Source organism: Bos javanicus, chromosome 12 (genome assembly GCF_032452875.1).
Source record: "Bos javanicus breed banteng chromosome 12, ARS-OSU_banteng_1.0, whole genome shotgun sequence".
In the NCBI taxonomy this organism is placed as follows: Eukaryota; Metazoa; Chordata; class Mammalia; order Artiodactyla; family Bovidae; genus Bos; species Bos javanicus.
Genome location: NC_083879.1, coordinates 35,890,986 through 35,908,144, shown reverse-complemented (window position 1 = coordinate 35,908,144; position 17,159 = coordinate 35,890,986). Strand labels below are relative to the sequence as shown.

The following is a 17,159-nucleotide window of genomic DNA, read 5'->3' as shown; positions in this document are numbered from 1 at the left end:
TTCACTTTCATGCATTGGAGAAGGAAATGGCAACTCACTCCAGTGTTCTTGCCTGGAGAATCCCAGGGACGGCGGAGCCTGGTGGGCTGCCGTCTATGGGGTCACACAGAGTCGGACACGACTGACGTGACTTAGCAGCAGCAGAGTTACCTTATTTGTGTTCAAACCTTGGCTCTGTAACTTACCAGCTGTATGATCTCAGGCGTAATACTTAGCTTTCTTTCTTTCTTTTTTTGGGCCTCCCCACACCACTTGTGGGATCTCAGTTCCCCAACCAGAGATTGAACCTGAGCCTCCTGCAATGGAAGCATGCAGAGTCCTAACCACTGGACTGCCAGTACTTAACTTTGTAAACCTCAGTTTCCCTGTCAGTTAAATGAAATAACGATAGTACTTGTATGAAATATTTTTTTGAAGATTAAGTGACATAATTAGGGTAAAGCATTTAGCTCAAAATTAAATTACCCTTATGCTGAAAAAACATTAGCTATTATTTACTATTATTATGAATATATACTGTAGTTATTAAAAAGAGTGATACATTTACTGTTCATTGCTATTTATGTATTTGTCTTATCTGTGACCTACTTTTAAAGTTAATGAGCATATGATGGACTATGTTAAAAGTAAGTTAAATTTCATATATATTATTAGTGGTTGAATGATTCAGAATATGCTTGGTTTTTTCTTTAACAGTCCAGAAGAAAAGATCAGACAATTAGAGAAGAAAGTAAATGAGTTGGTAGAAGAAAGCTGTATTGCTAACAGTTGTGGAGACTTAAAATTGGTAAGTCCATAAACTGGTTAAGATTCAAGATCATGAAGTGTGTGAGTATGTGTCTACTTTTGTGTATGCACCCATACATGCACACATCTAGATAAATATTTTCATTTTGCTGTGGACTGGCCTTGGAGTTTTCACTGAAATAATTATTTTGAGAGCCTACAGTTTTAACTCTGCTTCATAAACTCTGATGTCAAAACAGTTGGCTGATTTTGTAATTTTTCTCATTGGTCATTTAAGGAGGGGAGAAAATTCAGTATCAGTTGACTAAATTTTTCAGCCTGGTGGATTACTGGATTGATGCATAGCCTGCTAAAGGCAGAGCTACTGTGATCCATAAAAAAAGTACTTAGGGCTTTTTTTCTTATTTAAGCCTCACTGCCCTAAAATATTTTGTCATAAGTAAAACTGAAAACTCATGGTTTGCTTTTTGGGAATCCAACTCTTTTTTTTTTTAATTAATTTTTTTTCTCTTAGGTGCTTTGTTCACATTACTTTGATCATCACACCACATAGATACAGTTTCTGTGACTTAATTATCAGATTAAGGCATTAATGGGACTGGTCAGTCTCTCCGTGGAAATCAGTTAAAGGTTCTTAATGTTCTGAGTAAGATCTTAGTGAAACTGAGGATCTGTTGTCCTATTAGGTAGCAGTTATCTGTGGCTTATCTGTACTTTGAGCATCCAAGAAACCAAACAAACCTAAATTCCTGTCTCATGAGATTGAATTAAAACACCAAAGATTCAGAAGCTGAAAGGAAAAAAGAAGTAGAGGGGCATGCAGTGAAAGTTTTAGTTGCTCAGTCATGTCGGATTCTTTGCGACCCCATGGACTGTAGCCTGCCAGGCTCCTCTATCCATGGAATTCTCCAGGCAAGAATACTGAAGTTGGTTGCCATTTCCTCCTCCAGGGGATCCTCCCAACCCAGGGATTGAACTCAGGTCTCCTGCATTGTAGGCAGATTCTTTATTGGCTGGGCCACCAGGGAAGCCCTAACGCTGGTAGGTCAGACATGTAGGTAGGCATGGTCAGACCTAAAAGTGGTAGGAGGAGAGGTGATGAGAAACTCAATGTGGGCAGGTATGCTCCAGGTATTAGTCCCCACCCTGTGCTTCCCCTTCTTTCCCAGAGAAGACACATGGACTTGCCATGAGGGATGAGAGCTCACGGTTAGACAGGAGGGGAGTTTATGGGAGGAGCGCTCAGAGCACCCAGGAAGTAAGGGTAATGCAGCTACAGGCGCCTCTGATGCACCAAGAGCTATGTGAGTTTGTGAAGAAGTTGACACCATGTACACTTGGTTTCAGGCCTTGGAAAAGGCAAAAGATGCAGGCAGAAAGGAGAGAGTCCTGGTGAGGCAACGAGAACAAGTTACAAGGCCAGAGAACATCAACTTGGATTTAACTTACTCAGTAAGTACAAAGTGCCTGTTGAATATGGTTATCTTGGTGAGAATTTATAGATTCCAGAAGTCTTTTTTCTTTGTTGTTTTATCTTGTTCCTTAAGCTTTACTGGACTTAAGGTGCCCAGAATTAGGTTAATAATGCTCTTCAGTTAATGGGACCACTCTCATCTTTGGTCTGTATAGTGATCTTCTTTAATTTGGTCATTTTTAATACTGTAGTAAATACTAGTAAACCTTCCAGCTAAGGACTCTTGAAGATTACTAATATTTGGGCTCTATTCAGTGTGCTTACTTTGACAAGATTCCTTTTGTTTTGTTTTGAGGTATAATTGTGATTCAATGCTCTGTTAATTTCAGGTATTCAACTTGATATTTGTATATATTATGAAATGATCACCACAATAAGTCTAGTGAACATCCGTCAACAACATAGTTAGATAATAAGATTTGAACGTGGACTTTTTGGTCTATGATCTTAGAGAGCTTCAAACTAGATTAATAAGACAGTGTTCTGTGAGGATAGTAGGGAAAAAAAAAAACAAAACAGCTAGTTTCTAGCAAAATTTATTCAATTCTGAAAAGACACTTCTTTCATATATATATATACTGATGTTTAAAAGGTTGTATTTTCAGTAGGAGAAGTCTTCATATGCTAAACAACTGGAAAAAAGGACATTGAAACTTGGAGGAAGAAGAATTTAGATGCTTACTATTTATAGTTAATATTTTTAGATTCCATGGAATCTTTAGATTTGGGAATAATTTACAATTATCATCTTTTTCCTCTAGGAACATACTTTACTATAGCTCAATTATTTAAATTATAAATTTGCATATAGAGCAGCAATACTCTACAAATTAAGGTTTAAGATATTTCCACATAATGTTTATGTTTTCAAAGAGAATTTGATCCACTATCTTCTTTACTCTTTTTATTACCAGCAATACTAACAATACACATAGATTCTTTGTGGGTCTTCCTGAGATTAAAGGATAACAAATCCTTTGACTAGAAAGAATACATGGAAAATTAGGTGGAATTTAGAGGATAGCTCCACCTGTCCTAATGTTCTGGTTCATGTTGGAATGCAAGATACTGTCTGTGAATTCATTTCTTAATGGTTTGGGAGTCTTGATAGAGGCAACTAACATTATTATAGTATTTTAATCTCTAGAAAGATAGGCAAAAGGGACCTAAGATGATCATTGTATGTTTCTTTGCAATATTTTTTCCTTAGGTTCTTTTCAACTTGGCCAGTCAGTATTCAGCTAATGAGATGTATGCTGAAGCACTAAACACATATCAAGTTATAGTGAAAAATAAGATGTTTAGCAATGCAGGTAGGTGTGTGTAGTTAGTTTTTCTGATAAGTATAGTTCTTTTGTAGTGTTAATTTACAGTTTCCTCAGTTATGAAATGATCTGTGCTCTAAGCAAGTTAAATTTATGATGGTGTCCTGCTTAAAGGATATGAAAATTCACACAAATACAAATGAAAAAATATAGTTGGTATGAGACATATTGCCTAATAGTAAATGAAGACTGTGTTCTGTATCACAAGTAGAATTAGCCATAGCAACCCCATGGAACATGCTTTCCCTTGTAGAATTTATCCACAAGAGATTGTTGTTTATATTTAGCATTTATACTGTGTACTTTTTAGTCTCATAGAAAAAGTGAAAGAAATCAGATATTATATATTCATTAATATTTTTTTAAATTAGGACGGTTGAAAGTGAATATGGGAAATATTTATTTAAAGCAAAGAAATTATTCCAAAGCCATTAAATTCTACCGAATGGCCTTAGATCAAATTCCAAGTGTCCATAAAGAAATGAGGTAAGTTTGTAAAATTTGTCATTCTTCAGAAACAAAGTCACTCTTCTGACATGTTGCCAGTGGACTGAGTGCTTTGTGGTATGTGTACATGAGAGGTGTTAGATCTTTCTTATAGCTGTAATATTTTGGTCTGACCCTTGCATGCATTTGTATGATGGAAGCTAAAGGTTAAAGGCATGATATGTGATCAGTTGGAATAAAACTAAGCTAATGGGCCTATATAGGAAATAACTCTCCAAGCCATGAGCACTGTAATACAACTTACTGCCCACCACAAATCAGACAGCAGCTGTTTAGAACATAGCAGACTCCAGAGTGCAAGACTGGATACTTAATTCCTTATATTCTTACCGGAGCTCAAGAAGGAAATAGTGAAGGAAGGGTTACTGTTGACTCTTAGAAGAGGTGGGCAGGGAATGTGCTGGGGTATTTCCTATTATAATATTTTAAGAGCAGAAACAGTAAGTTATCTTAGTCTGGTAATAACTAGGGGAACATAAGTTTCTAGGATATTTACTGTTCATAATTTCTCCTGGGCACAGTGCAGTTCCCTTGAGAAAGTTAATTTATTTGTAAATGCCACTTTTTGCAAACATTTGTTTTTGAATTATGCAATATATCGCACTATCATCTGCAGTTATCTAACTTATAGAACATAGTGCCCTTCAGGTACTTTTAACCCAGGTGAGACCAAAAATTTAAACATTTTAGAAAAAGATAGTATTATATAGTATAATCCACAGTCAAGAGGTAGTATGGTAATTCAGTTCAGTCGCTCAGTCGTGTCCGACTCTTTGCAACCCCATGAACCACAGCACACCAGGCCTCCCTGTCTATCACCAACTCCCGAAGTCCACCCAAACCCATGTCCATTGAGTCGGTGATGCCATCCAACCATCTCATCCTCTGTCATCCCCTTCTCTTCCTGCCCCCAATCCCTCCCAGCATCAGAGTCTTTTCCAGTGAGTCAACTCTTCGCATGAGGTGGCCAAAGTACTGGAGTTTCAGCTTCAGCATCATTCCCTCCAAAGAAATCCCAGGGCTGATCTCCTTCAGAATGGACTGGTTGGATCTCCTTGCAGTCCAAGGGACTCTCAAGAGTCTTCTCCAACACCACAGTTCAAAAGCATCAATTCTTCGGCGCTCAGCCTTCTTCACAGTCCAACTCTCACATCCATACATGACCACAGGAAAGACCATAGCCTTGACTAGACGGACTTTTGTTGGCAAAGTAATGTCTCTGCTTTTGAATATGCCATCTAGATTACTCATAACTTTCCTTTCAAGGAGTAAGCGTCTTTTAATTTCATGGCTGCAGTCACCATCTGCAGTGATTTTGGAGCCCAGAAAAATAAAGTCTGACACTGTTTCCACTGTTTCCCCATCTGTTTCCCATGAAGTGATGGGACCAGATGCCATGATGTTTGTTTTCTGAATGTTGAGCTTTAAGCCAACTTTTTCACTCTCCACTTTCACTTTCATCAAGAGGCTTTTTAGTTCCTCTTCACTTTCTGCCATAAGGGTGGTGTCATCTGCATATCTGAGGTTATTGATCTTTCTCCTGGCGATCTTGATTCCAGCTTGTGCTTCTTCCAGTCCAGCGTTTCTCATGATGTACTCTGCATATAAGTTAAATAAGCAGGGTGACAATATGCAGCCTTGACGTACTCCTTTTCCTATTTGGAACCACTCTGGTGTTCCATGTTGCTTCCTGACCTGCATACAAATTTCTCAAGAGGCAGATCAGGTGGTCTGGTATCCCGATCTCTTTCAGAATTTTCCACAGTTTATTGTGATCCACACAGTCAAAGGCTTTGGCATAGTCAATAAAGCAGAAATAGATGTTTTTCTGAAACTCTCTCGCTTTTTCCATGATCCAGCGGATGTTGGCAATTTGATCTCTGGTTCCTCTGCCTTTTCTAAAACCAGCTTGAACATCAGGAAGTTCACGGTTCATGTATTGCTGAAGCCTGGCTTGGAGAATTTTGAGCATTACTTTACTAGCATGTGAGATGAGTACAATTGTGCGGTAGTTTGAGCATTCTTTGGCATTGCCTTTCTTTGGGATTGGAGTGAAAACTGACCTTTTCCAGTCCTGTGGGCACTGCTGAGTTTTCCGGATTTGCTGGCATATTGAGTGCAGCACTTTCACCGCATCATCTTTCAGGATTTGGAATAGCTCAACTGGAATTCCATCACCTCCACTAGCTTTGTTCATAGTGATGCTTCCTAAGGCCCACTTGACTTCACATTCCAGGATGTCTGGCTCTAGGTCAGTGATCACACCATCGTGATTATCTGGGTCGTGAAGATCTTTTTTGTACAGTTCTTCTGTGTATTCTTGCCATCTCTTCTTAATATCTTCTGCTTCTGTTAGGTCCATACCATTTCTGTCCTTTATCGAGCCCATCTTGAATAGCTGTCATCAAATATAGACAGTGATCAGTGCTGAGGAAGATGCAGAGAAATGAGAGTCCTTATGCACTGGGGATATAAAATAGCACAGACACTTTGGAAAATAATGTTTTTTTAAAAATTTAAATGCAAATTTACTATATGACCAATTCCACTGTTAGGTATATAACCAGGAGAAACGAAAACATATCGTCACAAAGGATTGTACATGAGTGTTTGTAGCAGAATTATTCATAATATCCAAAAAGTAGAAGCAGTCCAAGTATCTATCACATAGTCAATGGATGGAACCTGGTATAGCTGCACTGTAGAATACTATTCAGCAATGAAAAAGGAATGACATCTTCTTACATGCTGAGATACGGAGGAACCTCAAAAATTATGCTAACTGAATGAAGGCACAGGGTATCACATGCTGTATAACTCTATTCACATGCAATGTCTAGAAAGGCAAGTCTAGTCCAGAGAGACAGAAAGGAAATCAGCGTTTGCCTGGGGCAGGAGGCTAGACTGAGGAGTGATTGCAGGTGGGCACAGGTGTTCTTTCCAGGGAAATGGAAATGACTTAGAGTGTGACTGTGGTTTCACAACTGTGTTAGTACAGCAATAGTTATTGAATCACATACTTAAAGCAAGTGAATTTTATAATGTGTAAAATAAACCTCAGTAAATCTTTAACAAAACAAGAAGTAACATGGCAAAGAAAAGGAGGAAATTATTTGTGGAATAACTTGATTGCCAGCTGGGGAGTTCAAACTTTTAAAAGGAGTCCATGTTTTTTTTCAGGATTAAAATTATGCAGAACATTGGAGTCACATTTATTAAAACTGGGCAGTATTCGGACGCCATCTCTTCTTTTGAGCACATCATGAGTATGGCTCCGAATCTGAAGGCAGGCTTCAATCTGATTCTTAGTTACTTTGCCATTGGAGATCGAGAAAAAATGAAGAAGTCATTCCAAAAACTGATTGCTGTTCCACTAGAAATTGATGAAGATGATAAATACATTTCGCCAAGTGTGAGTATGAAGAAGACTCTTACATAGCCAGCTCCTAATTAGCTGTGCTTCTCTGTCTCCAGAAGTGATGAAGTTGGGATGGATGACTCTTCAGTTTTCTGCCAGTCCTATATTAATGTGTTTTATCATTTTCATGTTTAGATTTAGGTTGTTGTTTCATATTTAGATTAGGTTGACAATGGAACTATTGAAATAGGGCTGGAGATTATGGTTTAAACAGACTGCACAATTTTACTCAAAAAACAAAAGGGAGAATCTTGTGAAAAATTACCATTCCTTAATGTTATCTTATGTAAAGTCAAATCATGTGAAATTGTCCATGTTGATAGATCGTGATGGTATAGTAATGTTGATTTCATAAAAGGAACCTGGTAGATTTTCTTGGTGCATTACAAGGGAATGGCAGTGTGGTGGTTGGCCCCACTGCTCAATATTTATTCTCCTTGTCCTTTGTATTTAAAATAGCACTAATTACAACAGCCTGCTGTATAGGGTTGTGAGGATCGAATGAGGGCGTGCATGTGAAATGCTTAATCCTGGAACATAGTAAATGCTGGGTAGATGTTAAATATCATATATAACTTTCATATTGAGAAAAAATAATGTATGTAGTGAAAGAAATCATCCGTGTCTTCAATAGGAAGTAGAGGTCAATGTAGGGTCATACTAAGTTACTGATGTCATTAAAGCAATTACATGTGACTTAGGATTTCACCCGTTTGTACTGACAACCATGGCTTCCATATTCTTGGTCCTATGCTTTCCAGCCTGACCTTGTGTCAGCTGCTAGAATCTGCATTAGTTCAGTGAAGATTATGACAGGTCATCAGAAGAAAGAAAGAAAGTTCTGCTTCACATGAGGAAAACAGTTCAGAAAGACTAGTCACTCTCCACTGTGTACAGTGGCCTAGTGCTGAGGCTGATTAGCCACTCAGTGCTCAGTGTTTACTTCTGATTCCCTCACTTTTCCCCCAGGATGACCCACATACTAATTTAGTGATTGAAGCTATAAAAAATGATCATCTGAGACAAATGGAACGTGAAAGGTAATATTTTGGGCACTTAATGATTAAATGTGGTCTTAACTTCTCTAAGAGACTTGAATGTGCATTCTGATTATTCCTTTCAAAACTTGTTGTGTTCCATATATTTCTAGAATAGTGCTGTTTAACCATTTCTGTCTTTACTGAATTCTGTTTTCTCCTTCAAAATAATCTTAGTCCTCATGTTAATCCCAGTTATTTTTACTCAGTTTCTGTTTCTCTGTAGTTTGCTTTCCCTCTGCATCTGGTGCAGTATTAGGACTTTATTCATATTACCTTTGTTTAAACATATCTCTGTGTATTTTTATCCTGCCCAGTTAAATTGCAGCTCCCAAAGACAAAATTCTTTCTCTTTATATGTTTTCTTCCTTTCTCCAGTATGGTACCTAGTCTCTGTCAAGTGTGGCTTGAACATTCTAATACTGAGTATTCATTGGGCATCTTAGGAATTATATCGTATGAGAGAGGGCTCAGTTTTTTTAAATCATGGTAAAATACATATAACGTAAAATTTATCTCAACCATGGTAGATAATTCTTCTTTTCAAAGATAGTGTTAAGTATTGGAACATTCACATTGATTTGTGACTGGTGTTCAGAAGCCTTCATCTTCCACACTGCAGCTCAGTACCCACTGCACCGCCCCCTCCAACTCCTGCCTACCCACCAGTCCCTGGCAGCCACCACTCTGCTGTCTGTTATATGAAATCCACTGCTCTGGGGACCTCATCTGAGTGGAATCACAGTATTTGTTCATTTGTGACTGGCTTTTCATCTGTGTTTAGCATGTGACAGGATTTCCTTCATTTTTAAGGCTGAATAATATTCCATTGTATGTATACATGCATGCTAAGTCACTTTAGTAGTGTCTGACTGTATGTGACCCTCTTGACTGTAGCCCTCAAAGTTCTTCTGTCCATGGGGATTCTCCAGGCAAGAATACTGGAGTGGGTTGCCATGCCCTCCTCCAGGGGATCTTCCTGACCCAGGGATCTAACCCATGTCCCTTAGGTCTCCTGTGTTGGCAGGCAGGTTTTTTACCACTAGAGTCACTGGGGAAGCTCTGTGTATGGAGAACCCTCAATCCTTAGAAGTTAGTTTAACAGTAAAAATTAAGCTTATCCTTCTGGAAAGATGGAGTAGATGTACTTTTCCATGTTAGTCCCACTAAGTACAAATAAAAACCCTGGGAATTGTATATAAAACAAAATGAGAAGAAATGTAGAGACAAGAGGGCAGATGAGCAAGGGCCCTGGTGACTTGAGGAGCAGCCTGGCAGTGATCCCCTCATTCTTCCCAGACTGGGAGCTGAAGAAATAGGGAGTCAGAAAGCCAGGGGCTGCATTTTTTAAAAAGCCTGCTTTCTTTAGCCAAAGGACAAGATGAGGGTCAGAGCAGGCCGTGGGGAATGTGGGCGTCTCCCTTTATCTGCAAGTGATGAGGTGATATCTCTTCTCTGCCTGCTGGAGTGATGTCAAGAAAGACAGCTAAAAACAAGATTTCAATAAAATTCAGTCTTTTTATTTTCTACCTATCAGTTTTTTTCCCCCAAATAAAATACAAAAGCATTTGCCTCTTTAAAATACATCACTTCCAAATCCTTAAAATCAAGGTGAAAGTAGTATTGAAGATCTTGAATGAACATTATTTTATTTTTAACTTTTTATTGAAACAGTTGATTTACTCTCTCTATATTAATATATATATATACACTCCCTATTCCCCTTTGTTTTCTATGCCTGTGAGTCTGTTTTGTAAATAAGTTCATTTGTATCATTTTTTTTAGATTCCACATATAAACAGCATATTTGACTTAGTATGATCATCTCTAGGTCCATCTGTGTTGCTGCACATGCCGTTATTTCATTCTTTTTTATGGCTGAGTAATATTCCATCATTATATATATATATATATATATATATATATATATATATACACACACATACACACACACACATATACACACCCCAAAAATGTCAAAATTTCTTTCTTTTCTTTTTTCTTTTCTTGGCTGTGCTGCAGCTTGCAGGAGGTCTCAGTTCCCTGACCCAGGAATTGAACCCAGACCATGGCAGTGAAAACCCAGAACCCTAACCACTAGGTTGCTATGGAACTCCTCAAAATGTCCAAGTTTTGATCAGTAATCACTCACCAAACCAAGAACCAGGAAGATCTCAGTGAAAAAAAAGACAGTCCATAGATGCCAACACTGAAATGACAGAGATGTTAAAATTATTTGATAAATTTTAAAGCAACCATGATAAAAATGCTTCAATGGCCAGTTATGAACATGCTTATAATTAGAGCATACATCTGCACAATCACTTAACAAATGTTCATAGCAGCCATCCAAGAAGGGAAGCAACCCAAATGTCCACAACATGAATGGATAAAAAATATCTGGTCCATCCATACTATGAAATATTATTTAGCCATAAAATGAATGAAATACTGACATATGCTACAGTAAACATGAATCTGACTCCATTTGTATGAAAAGTGAAGATTAGGCAGCTCTGTGGAGACATGTAGCAGTTCAGTTCTAGTATATACCAGAGCTTCTTCAGTGGTGGTTTTCACTCCTTTATTTCCCCAGACGGTAGGTCCCAGAGCTTCAGCTGCAGAGTCCTGTGTCTGTCCCCTGAGTCCCTCCCACCCCCTTCCACTCCCTGCTTTTCTTCTTTCATCAGAGGCATCGTAGACCAAGAACTGCTGATCCCACAGGTCGTCATGGCCTTCTAATCCCATTTCCCAGTTGTGGTTTTCAACCTGATTTGTAAATAGATTGCTAGCATAGCTGCCCGTAGACAGTGTTTATGCTTGTTGTTATTGTTGTTGTTCAGTCGCTAGGTCGTGTCCAACTCTTTGCGACCCCATATACTGCAGCACCAGGCTTCCCTGTCCTTCACCATCTCCTGGAGCTTGCTCAAACTCGCGTCCATTAAGTCAGTGATGCCATGTAACCATCTCATTCTCTGTCGCCCCCTTTTCCTCCTCTCAGTCTTTCCCTGGCATCAGGGTCTTTCCCAGTCAGCTGGTAGCATCAGCTGGCCCAAGTATTGGAGCTTTAGCATCAGTCCTTCCATGAATATTCGGGGTTGATTTCCTTTAGGATTGACTGGTTTGATCTCCTTGCAGTCCAAGGGACTCTCAAGAGTCTTCTCCAACACCATAGTTCAAAAGCATCAATTCTTGGTGCTCAGCCTTCTTTATGGTCCTACTCTCGCATCCGTACACAATTACTGTAAAAGCCATAGCTTTGACTAGATGGACCTTTGTCAGCAAAGTGATATCTCTGCTTTTTAATACACTGTCTACGCTTGTTATAGCTTTTCTTCCAAGGAGCAGTTCAGTTCAGCTCAGTTGTGTCCGACTCTTTGCGACCCCATGGACTGCAGCACGCCAGGCCTCCCTGTCCATCACCAACTCCCGGAGCTTACTCAAACTCATGTTCATTGAGTCGGTGATGCCATCCAACCATCTCATCCTCTGTCAGCCCCTTCTCCTCCCACCTTCAATCTTTTTCAGCATCAGGGTCTTTTCCAGTGAGTCAGTTCTTCCCATCAGTTGGCCAAAAGTATTGGAGTTTCAGCTTTAGCATCAGTCCTTCCAATGAATAGTAGTGAAGTCTCTCAGTCGTGTCCAACTCTTTGTGACCCCGTGTACTGTAGCCTACCAGGCTTCTCCATCCATGGGATTCTCCAGGCAAGAATACTGGAGTGGGTTACCATTTCCTTCTCCAGGGGATCTTCCCGACCGAGGGATGGAACCCGGGTCTCCCGCATTAGAGGCAGACACTTTAACCTCTGAGCCACCAGGGAAGCCCTTCCAATGAATATTCAGGACTTATTTCCTTTAGGATGGACTGGTTGGATCTCCTTGCTGTCCAAGGGACTCTCAAGATTCTTCTCCAACAGCACAGCTCAAAAGCATCAATTCTTCAGTGCTCAGCTTTCTTTATAGTCCAACTCTCACATCCATACATGACTACTGGAAAAACCATAGCCTTGACTAGATGGACCTTTGTTGACAAAGTAATGTCTCTGCTTTTTAATATGCTGTCTAGGTTGTTAATAGCTTTTCTTGCAAGAAACAAGTGTCTTTTAATTTCATGGCTGCAGTCACCATCTGCAGTGATTTTGGAGACCAAAAAAATAAAGTCGAGCACTGTTTCCATTGTTTCCCCATCTCTTTGCCATGAAATGATGGGACCAGATGCCATGATCTTAGTTTTCTGAATGTTGAGTTTTAAGCCAGCTTTTTCACTCTCCACTTTGACTTTCATCAAGAGGCTCTTTAGTTCTTCTTCATTTTCTGTCATAAGGGTGGTGTTATCTGCATATCTGAGGTTATTGATATTTCTCCTGGCAATCTTTATTCCAGCCTGTGCTTCATCTAGCTCAGCATTTCTCATGATGTTAGTCTGCATATAAGTTAAATAAGCATGGTGACAATATACAGCCTTGATGTACTCCTTTCCTGATTTGGAACCAGTCTGCTGTTCCATGTCCAGTTCTGTTGCTTCTTGACCTGCATACAGGATTCTCTGGAGGCAGATAAGGTGGTCTAGTATTCCCGTGTCTAAGAATTTTCCATGGTTTGTTGTGATCCATACAGTCAATGGCTTTAGCATAGTCATTGAAGCAGAAGTAGATGTTTTTTTGGAATTCTCTTGCTTTTTCTGTGATCCACCAGATGTTGGTGATTTAATCTCTGGTTCATCTGCCTTTTCTAAACCCAACTTGTACATTTGGAAGTTCTGGGTTCATGTACTGCTGAAGCCTAGCTTGAAGGATTTTGAGCATAGTCCTACTGTCACATGAGATGAGTGCAATTGTGCAGTAATTTGAACATTCTTTGGTATTGCCTGTCTTTGGATTTGGAATGAAAACTGACCTTTTCCAGTCCAGTGGCCCCTGCTGAGTTTTCCAAATGTTCTGGCACATTGAGTGAACACTTTAACAGCACCATCTTTTAGGATTTAAAATTGCTCATCTGGAATTCTATCACCTCTGCTACCTTTCTTCACAGTAATGTTTCCTAAGACCCACTTGATTTCACACTCCAGGATGTTTGGCTCTAGGCAAGTGACCACACCATTGTGGTTATCCCGGTCATTAATACCTTTTTTGTGTAGTTCTTCTGTGTATTCTCATCACCTCTTCTTAATCTCTTCTGCTTCTGTTAGGTCCTTGCCATTTCTGTCCTTTATTGTGTCCATTTTTGCATGAAATAGTCCCCTAGTATCTCCAGTGTTCTTGAAGAGATCTTTGGTCTTTCCCATTGTATTGTTTTCATCTGTTTCTTTGATTCTTCACTTAAGAAGGCTTTCTTATTTCTCCTTACTAGTCTTTGGAGTGCTGCATTCACATGGGTATATCTTTCCCCTTCTTCTTTGCCTTTCATTTCTCTTCTTTTGTCAGCTATTTGTAAGCCCCCCTCAGACAACCACTTTGCCTTTTTGCATTTCTTTTTCTTGGGGATAGTTTTGGTCACCCCATCCTGTACAATGTTATGAACCTCCATCTATAGTTCTTCAGGCAGTCTTCCTACCAAATCGAATCCCTTGAATCTGTTTGTCGTCTCCACTGTATAATCATAAATGATTTGATTTAGGTCATAAACTAGAGGTTTTCCCTACTTTCTTCAATTTAAGCCTGAATTTTGCAGTAAGGAGCTGATGATCTGAGCCACAGTCGGCTTCTGGTCTTTTTTTGCTGACTGTATATAGGTTCTCCATCTTTGGCTGCAAAGAATTTGACCATCTGGTGATGTCCATGTCTAGACTTGTCTGTTGTGTTGTTGGAAGACCAGTGCATTCTCTTGGCAAAACTCTGTTAGCCTTTGCCCTGCTTCATTTTGTACTCCAAGGCCAACCTTGCCTGTTGCTCTAGGTGTCTCTTGACTTCCTACTTTTGTGTTCCAGTCCCCTATGATGAAAAGGACATCTTTTTTTGGTGTTCGTTTTAGAAGGTCTTGTAGGTCTTCATAGAACCATTCAACTTCGGCTTCTTCAGCATTACTGGTTGGGGCATAGACTTGGATTACTGTGATATTGAATGGTTTGCCTTGGAAACGAGCCGAGATGATTCTGTTGTTTTTGAGATTGCCCCCAAGTACTGCATTTTGGACTCTTTTGTTGACTATGAGGGCTACTCCATTTCTTCTAAAGGACTCTTGCCCACAGTAGTAGATGTAATGGTCACTGATTAAATTCACCCATTCCCATCCATTTTAGTTCACTGATTCCTAAGATCTCAGTGTTCACTCTCCCTTCTCCTGCTGGACCATATCCAATTTATCTTGATTCATAGGTGTAACATTCTAGCTTCCTATGCAGCATCAAACTTTACTTTCACTACCAGACACATCCACAGCTGATCAGTGTTTCCGCTTTTGCCCAGCTGCTTCATTCTTTCTAGAGCTGTTTCTCTGCTCTTCTCCAGTAGCATAAGTTTATATTTTAAGGAGTAAATTGAAACTTTTTATACCATATTTCTAAATAAATCTGTTTTTGTTTTTTTGATGTAGAAAAGCCATGGCAGAAAAATATATCATGACAGCTGCAAAACTCATTGCTCCTGTTATTGAAACATCCTTTGCTGTAGGTTATGACTGGTAAGAGAGAAATTCACTGTGATTGGATGGACATGGTGTTTTCTTTTATTGATTTAAAACTTTGGTATTGGAAAAATGAATAAATAATTGCAAATAGTGATTTCTGCTTATGAAGCAAATCATATTATATGGTAAATTAGCAAAGGACACTCTAAAAGTTATAATGTTTTTAAAAATTACATATCTATTTATTTGGCTGCACCAGGTCTTAGTTGGGTACAAGGGGTCTTGAGCTTCGGCATGTGAACTCTTAGTTGTAGCATGTAGGGTCTAGTTCCCTGACCAGGTGTCTAACTCATGCCCCCTGCATTGGGAGTGCATTGTCTTAACCACTGTACCACCTGGGAAGTCCCTTAAAATAAACTTTTTTTATGCTTTATTTTATAGGTGTGTTGAAGTTGTGAAAGCCTCTCAGTATGTAGAGCTGGCAAATGATCTGGAAATAAACAAAGCAATTACATACCTGAGACAAAAGGACTTTAATCAGGTAAGTTTTAAAAAAGTGTTTAAATGCACAGGGACCGCCCCTCTCCCCTCCCAGGCCCTGCTGGCTCTGACAGCCTAGTGTTTGGGTACATCTGAATACAGTCAGCCATGGGGAGGAGACCCTGGATGGAGCGGGTGAGATGGAGCTCTGCTGGCCTCCCCCCCGCCCCGGTTGTCACTGTCCCTGCTGGGTCTGCTTGGCTTGTGCACTTGCTCTCATTTCATGAATAAAACCAGCCAAAAAAAAGTGTTTAGGTGGAATTTCATGTTAACTGATCAAAGTGATATTATTATGAAACTCTTTTCTAGAATACTATTACCTGTCATTATTCTGAAGTAGAGTAATATTTTTATTTCTAAACATAATTTCCTTTAACAATGCTGTGTTTTTAATTTTGACCTGTTACTCCTGTTTCTTTCTTTTTTTGGCCATGTTAGGCAACTTGCAGGGATTTTAGTTCCTGACCAGGAATGGAGCCATGCCTCCAACAGTAGAAGCACAGAGTCCTAATCAGTGGACTGCTAGGGAGGTCCCTATGGTCATCTTTATAGCAGAGAAAGAACTCCATTAGAGCTGCACGTGGACAGGGTGAAGGCCAGTGGTGGTAGATGGACACATTCAGGAAAGCTGAAGCCTGTAGCTTCAGACAGCATCAGCCAGGAAAAGAAACCAAAACACCGATTTACCTGTTTTCCTAATGAGGGCATGAGGAGAAAGGGGAAATAGAGGATGAGATGGTTGGATAACATCTCCAACTGAATGGATATGAGTTTGAGCAAACTGCGGGAGATAGTGAAGGACAGGGAAGCCTGGTGTGCTGCAGTTCATGGGGCCGCAAAGAGTCGGATATGACTTAGCATCTGAATAACCACAACAATTCTTCTTGGGGGGGTGGGGGAAACCCCAAACTAACACTTTATTTTCGTTGTTTTTCCATTTACAACTAAATTTTATTAAGTTAACTTTTATCGGTTTCATTTATAAATACATTTATATTATTTTACTTTTAAAAACAAATGTTGGAGACATTCATAAAACATGTAAAAAACATTTTGAAAACTGCCTACTTCAGAGCCAAAAATACCTGAGAATGTTCCTTTTATTAGAATTTAATTATTTAGTCTTTTCAGAATATTATAGTTTAGAATCTTAAAATATGAAATATGTTTTTATTCTGTCCATGTTTTTAAGTCGATGTTGGAGGTTCTAAATACTTTTGTTATTTCTTCTAAGTCTGACATCCCATGTGTCCTGCTTGGTCAGGACATCTCAGACTTGCAGAGGGTTAAGAACATGCTTTAAAGTCTTCTTGCCGCAGAGTGTAGTCACAGTTGGATCTGCAGCAGGTTACTTTGTAATGCTCCAGGATCGCTCCTGTCCCAGTTTTGAGGCTGCTCAGCTGTGTCTCCTTTCCTGGGGCTGCAATCATGTCTGTCCCTCTCTTCACCTCCATCCACAGGGCCCTCATGTTTTAAGAATGTTTCTCAGCCTTTTCTTTCACTGTGCTTATTTAGGCTCAGTGTTTGTTGAATCTTGGCTTCAAATT

At 39.4% G+C, this 17,159-nt stretch overlaps 1 protein-coding gene across 6 annotated transcripts in view; it reads left to right on the top strand.

The window, feature by feature from the left end:
* Positions 1 to 17,159, top strand: part of IFT88 (intraflagellar transport 88) — a 64,010-nt gene that overhangs the window by 20,031 nt on the left and 26,820 nt on the right. For all 6 annotated transcript variants that reach the window (XR_009740019.1, XR_009740020.1, XM_061434997.1 and 3 more), the window contains 8 exons: positions 697 to 787; positions 2,095 to 2,199; positions 3,432 to 3,534; positions 3,918 to 4,032; positions 7,234 to 7,465; positions 8,441 to 8,511; positions 15,040 to 15,126; positions 15,514 to 15,613. Coding sequence is in view for 4 of the 6 variants with exons in the window: in XM_061434997.1 (XP_061290981.1) it covers positions 697 to 787; positions 2,095 to 2,199; positions 3,432 to 3,534; positions 3,918 to 4,032; positions 7,234 to 7,465; positions 8,441 to 8,511; positions 15,040 to 15,126; positions 15,514 to 15,613 (904 nt within the window). In the remaining 2 variants the exon portion in view is untranslated. The remainder of the gene's footprint in view (positions 1 to 696; positions 788 to 2,094; positions 2,200 to 3,431; positions 3,535 to 3,917; positions 4,033 to 7,233; positions 7,466 to 8,440; positions 8,512 to 15,039; positions 15,127 to 15,513; positions 15,614 to 17,159) is intronic.